We start from the raw sequence: 7,351 nt of genomic DNA, 5'->3' as shown, positions 1-7,351 counted from the left end.
TCCTGAGTAGCTGGGATTACAGGCACGCACCACCATGCCCAGCTAATTTTTTGTATTTTTGGTAGAGACGGGGTTTCACCATGTTGACCAGGATGGTCTCGATCTCTTGACCTCGTGATCCACCCGCCTTGGCCTCCCAAAGTGCTGGGATTACAGGCTTGAGCCACCGCGCCCGGCTGGACATTTATTCTTTCATCCCAGCACCATCTTTCCCCATCAAATTGTCTTGGTATCCTTGTCAAAATTAACCACATATGTGAGAATTTTATTTCCAGATTCTTTTTTTTTTTTTTTTTTGAGATGGAGTCTTACTCTGTCACCTAGGTTGAAATGCAATGGTGTGGTCTTGGCTCACTGCAACCTCTGCCTCCCAGGTTCAAGCAGTTATGCCTCAGCCTCCTGAGTAGCGAGGATTATAGGCATGTGCCACCATGCCTGGCTAATTTTTGTATTTTTAGTAGAAATGGGGTTTCACCAGTTGGCCAGGCAGGTGGTTTCCTGACCTCAAGTGATCCACCCACCTTGGCCTCCTAAAGTGCTAGGATTATAGGCATGAGCCACCGAGCTCAGTGTATTTCCAGATTCTTAATTCCATTCCATTAATCTCTGTATATCCTTATGCCAGTACCACTGTCATGATTACTTTAGCTTTATAATAGTTTTAAAATCAAGAAATGTGAGTCATCTTTGTTCTTTTTTCTCAAGATTGTTTTGCCTGAGTCCCTTGCAATTCTAAATGAATTTTAGAATTAGCTTATAAATTTCTGCAATGAAGCCAGTTGACATTTTGATAAGGATTGATTGCATTGTATCTGGTGATCAATTTGGCAAGTGTTGCCATACGAAGAAGCATCTTTTCATCCATGAACATGCAGATGCCCCTGTATTTAGTTAGGTATTCTTCAGTCTCTTTCAACAATTTTTTTAATAGATTTTCAGAGTGTAAATTTTGCACTCTAAATTTGCATTTGTTAAACTTGTTCCTAGGTATTTTATTCTTTTTGTTACTACTCTAAGTTGAATTGTTTTCTAAATTTCATTTTTAGATTATTCATTGCTACTATATAAAAGTATAGTTTTTTTTTTTTTTTTTTTTTTAAAGGCTAGTTAGGTATACTAGTGAGAAGGGGGGAAGAGTAGAAAAGGAATTAGATCTGTGACTCTGAACAATCAAAAGAGATAATTGATTTTTCTCTGTTGATCTTTTTTTTTCCTATGCTTGGTGGAATGGGATCTATCTTGACTTTGGATCCTGCAAACTTGCTGAAGTCATTGATTAGTTCTTACAGTTTTTTAGAATATTAAGATTTTCTAGAAACAAGATAATGTTATCTGCAAATAGAGATAATTTTACTTTTTCCATTTTGATCTGTATGCCTTTTATTTCCTTTCTTGCCTAATTGCTCTGGCTGGCACCTGTAGCATAATGTTGAATAGATGCAGCCTAGCAAGAGTGGACATCTCATTTTGTTCTTGATCTTAGAGAGAATAAGTCTTTGACCATTAAATAGTTGTGTGGTTTCCCTAGATCTGTTTTATCATCAGATTGAGGAAGTTCCCTCCTGTTCCTAGTTAGTAAGAGTGTTTTGGTCATGAAAAGGGGTATTGAATTTTATCAAATGGTTTTTCTGTTGTCTGTTGAAATGGTTATGTGTTTTTTTGTCCTGTATTCTATTAGGACATTACTACATTAATTAATTTTCAGATGTTAATGGAAATTTGCATTTTGGGGATAAATCACTTTTTTTTTGAGACGGAGTCTCGCTCTGTCACCACGCTAGAGTGCAGTGGTGAGATCTTGGCTCACTGCAACCTCTGCTTCCCAGGTTCAAGTGATTGTTCTGCCTCAGCCTTCCAGGTAGCCGGGATTACAGGTGCATGCCACCATACCCAGCCCAGGATAAATCACATTTGATCATGGTGAATGATCCCTTTTATATATTGTTGGATTTTATTTGCTAGTGTTTTGTTGAGGATTTTCTATCTATATTTATAAGAGACAAGTGTGTAGGTTTTGTTTTGTTTTTTTCCCTAATGTCTTTGGTTTTGGTATCAGGCTAATACCAGCCTTACAGAATGTGTGGGGAAGTTTTTCTTGCTCTTTGATTATTCTTTGAAAGAATTTGTGAGGAATTGATATTAATTCTTCCTTAATGTTTGGTAGAATACTGATGAAGTCATTTGGGTCTAACTTTTTCCATGTGGGTAGTTCTTAAATTACCATTTCAATCTCTTTGTTAGTTATAAGTCTATTCAGAGTTTTCATTTCTCCTTGGTTCAGTTTTGGTAGCTGTGTCTGTATGGTTGTTCATAGTATTCCCTGTAGTTCTTTTTAGTTCTGTAAGGTAGATAGTAATGTCCTCTATTTCACTCTGAATTTTAGGAATTTGAGTCTTCTCTCCTCTTCTTGGTCAGTCTAACTAAGCATTTATCATTGTGGTTGTCATTTGGTTGATGTTTTCAAACAACCAAATTTTGGTATTGTAGAGATGAATGAAAATGACATACCATAACTTATGGGATATGCTAAAGCAGTGCTTAGCAGAAAACAGCTCTAAGAGTCTGCATTAAAAAGATGAAAGAACTGATGTTTGGTTTCATTTTTTCCACCTCAGGGTATTTGTATATTATCTTTCTCCTCATCCTTTTCTTAGGATTATACAGTTTTACTCTTTGGTGAGAGAATTTAAGAAACTACAATTGTCTGGGGAGGGAGAGCATTAGGAAAAATAGCTAATGCACGTGGGGCCTAATATGTAGGTGATGGGTTGACAGGTCCAGCAAACCACCATGGCACATGTTTACCTATATAATAAACTTGCACATCCTACACATGTATTCTGAAACTTAAAATGAAAATAAAAAATAAATTTAAAGGCTGGGCGCGGTGGCTCAAGCCTGTAATCCCAGCACTTTGGGAGGCCGAGGCGGGTGGATCACGAGGTCAAGAGATCGAGGCCATCCTGGTCAACATGGTGAAACCCCGTCTCTACTAAAAATACAAAACATTAGCTGGGCATGGTGGCGCGTGCCTGTAATCTCAGCTACTCAGGAGGTTGAGGCAGGAGAATTGCCTGAACCCAGGAGGCGGAGGTTGTGGTGAGCCGAGATCGTGCCATTGCACTCCAGCCTGGGTAACAAGAGTGAAACTCCGACTCAAAAAAAAAAACCAAAAAAAACAAAAATAAATAAATAAATAAATTTTAAAAAAGAAACTACAATTGTTTCTTGTCTTTCCAGATTTTAGAAGGGAGAAGCAAAATTTCTGTCAATGACTTCATCATAAAAGCTTCGGCTTTGGCATGTTTAAAAGTACCCGAAGCGAATTCTTCTTGGATGGACACGGTTATAAGACAGTAAGTATAACTGGGAAAGATATATATCCATCAGTAGTTTTCTTGTATTATTTAATGTGTGAGTAGGAGTTGAGAGGATAAGGAGAAATGGAATACAGAGAGTGAGATGATTTACATAGGTAGAACAACTTGAAAACAACACAAAAATGTTTATGAGGTACTGCTTTTTACTTTTTTTTCTTGCTGGCTCCAATTTTCAACCTTGTTTTTGTTGTTTGTTTTTGGTTTTTTTTTTTTTGAGATGGAGTTTTGCTCTTGTTGCCCAGGCAGGAGTGCAATGGCATATTCTTGGCTCACTGCAACATCTGCCACCGGGGTTCAAGCGATTCTCCTACCCCAGCCTCCCGAGTAGCTGGGATTACAGGCACATGCCGCCAGGCCCAGCTAATTTTTAGTAGAGATGGGGTCTCACCATGTTGGCCAGGCTGATCTCGAACTTTTGACCTCAGGTGATCCCCCGCCTCGGCCTCTCAGAGTTCTGGGATTATAGGCATGAGCCACCGCGCCCAGCCTAGACTGAGGTTACTTTCATGCCTGCTAACATAACATCCATGCTGTAGCCTATGGATCAAGAAGTAATTTTGACTTTTGAGTCTTATTATTTAAGAAATTCATTTCATAAGGCTATAGTTGCCATACATAGTATTCCTGTGATGGATCTGAGCAAAGTTAAATTGAAAACCTTCTGGAAAGGATTCATCATTCTATGAGGACATTTATGTGGCTGGGCGCAGTGGCTTACGCCTGTAATCTCAGCACTTTGGGAGGCCGAGGCGGGCAGATCATCTGAGGTTGGGAGTTCAAGAGCCAGCCTGACCAACGTGGAGAAGGACCATCTCTAATAAAAATACAAAATTAGCCAGGCATGGTGGTATATGCCTGTAATCCCAGCTACTTGGGGGGCTGAGGCCAGAGAATTGCTTGAACCCGGGAGGCAGAGGTTGCGGTGAGCCGAGATCGCGCCATTGCACTCCAGCTTGGGCATCAAGAGCGAAACTCTGTCTCAAAAAAAAAAAAATGAACATTCATGTCGTTTGGCAGCACATATACTAAAATTGGAATGACAGACGATTAGCATGGCTCCTGCACAGGGATGACAGGCAAATTTGTGAAGTATTCCATATTTTTTTAAAAACATTCATGATTCATAGGAGGATGTCAAAATATTGCCATTAACAACAGTTTGGAAGAAGCTACTTCCAGCCCTCATGGGTAAATTTGAGATGTTCAAATACTTTAGTGGAGGAAGTAACTGCAGATGTTGGTAGAAATAGCAAGAGAACTAGAACTAGAAGTGGAGCCTAAAGATGGGAATGAATTGCTGCAATCTCATGAGAAAAGTTGAATGGATGAATAGTTGCTTCTTATGGATAGGCAAAGAAAGTAGTTTCTTGAACTGGAATCTACTGGTAAAGAGGCTGTGAACATGGTTGAAATTACAACAGGATTTAGAATATTCTATGAATTTAGTTGACAAAGCAACGGCAGGATTTCAGAGCATTGACTCTAGTTTTGAAAGCAGTTCCATGGTTAAAATGCTATACAGCATTGCATGCTACAAAGAAATCTTTTGTAAAAAGAAGAGTCAATCAGTGGGGCAAACTTTATTGTTATCTTAAGAGACTGCTGCAGCTGCTCAGTCTTCAGCAACCATAAGCCTCATCAGTCGGCAGCCATCAACATCAAGGCAAGATCTACCAGCAAAAAAATTGCAAGTCACTAAAAGTTCAGATGATTTTTAGCATATTTTAGCAATAAAGTTTTTTTTTTTTTTTTTTTTTTTAATAAAGATGGGGTTTCACCATGATGGCCAGGCTGGTCTTGAACTCCTGACCTCAGGTGATCCACCCACCTCGGCCTCCCAAAGTGCTAGGATTACAGGCATGAGCCACCGTGCCTGGTGCAATAAAGCATTTTTAAATTAAGATATATACATTGGTTTTTGCTAGCCATAATGCTATTGCACTCCTAATAGACAACAGTGTAGTGTTAAGTATAACTTTCATATTTACTGGAAATCAGAAAATTCGTGTGACTCACTTTATTGCAATATTATTTTGGTGGTCTGGAATTGAACCTGCAATATCAAGGTATTCCTATACTTAGGTGAAAGGATTGAGGTTGTCTGTTAATTCTAACCACACACCAATCATTTACTTGTTCATACAGCCATTCAATATGTATTACTGGATTCAGTGGTAAACAATATAGGGAACACTATCCTTACTGTCTGAACGGGAAGATGATCAAACAAGCAATATTATAATAACTTAATCAAGAAAGCAGTATTTGCTGTGTGATACCTTGGCTAGAGTCCTGTGATAATTAATGAGTTATATACTGTTTTTGTTAGAGCAGGTGCCTTGTGTTAGTTTGCAAGTGACAAAATTCTGCTCCAGCCAACTTATGCAGATTGGGGGATTTAGTACCCATTGAGCTGGAGTTCTTTGGAAGCAGAGCTGTGCCTTTGTATGAAGCCTTAACTTTTTCTCGATTGCAGAACACCAGCAGGGGCCCTTATACAGACCCCAAGGAGACTGTGGATAAAATCCATGAGCTTGTGAACTTCAGTGGGAGTTGGGGGGGGATGACTTTTTTTTGTTTTTGTTTTTTTTACTAACCTCTACTAACATTTAGCATTTCTTCCTTTTATAAATGTAGAGAACAGATAAAATGTTAACAGTACTTGTGTCTGGTGACCAATAAAAATCAGTTATTTTCATATCACATTGTAGATGTATATATCTCAAAATATTATTTTGTTCATCCCTGCTTCAAAATGATAACCATTATTAGACCCGCAACAAGATCTTATTATTGTATGAATGCAGAAGCGCATTTGTCATAATTTTGCTTTTTGAACAGTTTGATAACTGGATTTCATTATGGTTTCTGTTTCTTTTTTTAGTAATTTGAGTATTTTCAGTGTTAAGGTATTCTGAGATAAGATCTAAATGCATAGGGGCACCTGCTGTAGAAAAGATTGGGACTCCTTACTTGATGACAGTAAAAGATCTGATATTGTGTTAAAAAAGAAAAAAGAGTGGGAACCCCTACTTTTATGTTCTTCTGAGGTACCACCACTATGTGTCCTGAGCACTTCTATTTCTTGCTACAATGGAGTTGTTTTCCCTCTGTTCTTCCTTTCATCTGCTCAGACTACCTGCAGAGACTCAATTCCAGCCAATGTACTTCCACTCAAAATCCAAGGAATTCTAGTCAGTGGCGTTTTTTTCCCAGCTACATTCATGTGTGGGTCAAGGCAGGTGATTTTTTTTTGTTGTTGGTTTTTTTTTTTTTTTGTTTTGTTTTGTTTTTTTTGTCGGGGGAGGGCAGGTGGTGGTTGGGGACAGAGTCTTGCTCTGCTGCCCAGGCAGGGGTACAGTGGCACGATCTCAGCTCACTGCAACCTCCGCCTCCCAGGTTCAAGCGATTCTCCTGCCTCAGCCTCCTGAGTAGCTGGGACTACAGGTGTGCACCACCCTGCCCAGGTAGCTTTTGTATTTTTAGTAGAGACAGAGTTTTGCCACGTTGGCCAACCTGGTCTCAAACTCCTGACTTGAAATGATCCGCCTGCCTTGGCCTCCCAAAGTTCTGGGATTACAGGCATGAACCATCGTTCCCAGCCCTCTCATTCATTTTTAATAATTGAAAGTCAAGGAGATGGGACAACAAATGTAAAAATTAGGATAGATATCATCTTTGGCTAAACAGTAACATACACATTGGTTCAAAAAGTTTTTGAAGTAAATAATATTCTTGGTAACCTAGCACATAAGCTCTTAATAAACACTTTTTGATTATTTATGTTTCTTTTTCTTTTTAATCAGAAATCATGTTGTTGATGTCAGTGTTGCAGTCAGTACTCCTGCAGGACTCATCACACCTATTGTGTTTAATGCACATATAAAAGGACTGGAAACCATTGCTAATGATGTTATTTCTTTAGCAACCAAAGCAAGAGAGGGTAAACTACAGCCACACGAATTCCAGGT

The 7,351-nt window shown here is 38.9% G+C and overlaps 1 protein-coding gene and 1 pseudogene across 3 annotated transcripts in view; both read left to right on the top strand.

The window, feature by feature from the left end:
* DLAT (dihydrolipoamide S-acetyltransferase) overlaps positions 1 to 7,351 on the top strand; it is a 29,775-nt gene that overhangs the window by 18,490 nt on the left and 3,934 nt on the right. For all 3 annotated transcript variants that reach the window (XM_032285555.1, XM_032285557.1, XM_032285556.1), the window contains exons 11-12: positions 3,241 to 3,356; positions 7,187 to 7,349. In XM_032285555.1, coding sequence (XP_032141446.1) covers positions 3,241 to 3,356; positions 7,187 to 7,349 — 279 coding nt within the window. The remainder of the gene's footprint in view (positions 1 to 3,240; positions 3,357 to 7,186; positions 7,350 to 7,351) is intronic.
* LOC116556503 lies at positions 4,386 to 4,484 on the top strand (annotated as a pseudogene).

The sequence above is a fragment of the Sapajus apella genome, unplaced genomic scaffold, assembly GCF_009761245.1.
Source record: "Sapajus apella isolate SASKATOON/1434 unplaced genomic scaffold, GSC_monkey_1.0 scaffold16, whole genome shotgun sequence".
Lineage (NCBI taxonomy): Eukaryota > Metazoa > Chordata > Mammalia > Primates > Cebidae > Sapajus > Sapajus apella.
This window is presented reverse-complemented; position numbering and strand designations above follow the sequence as displayed.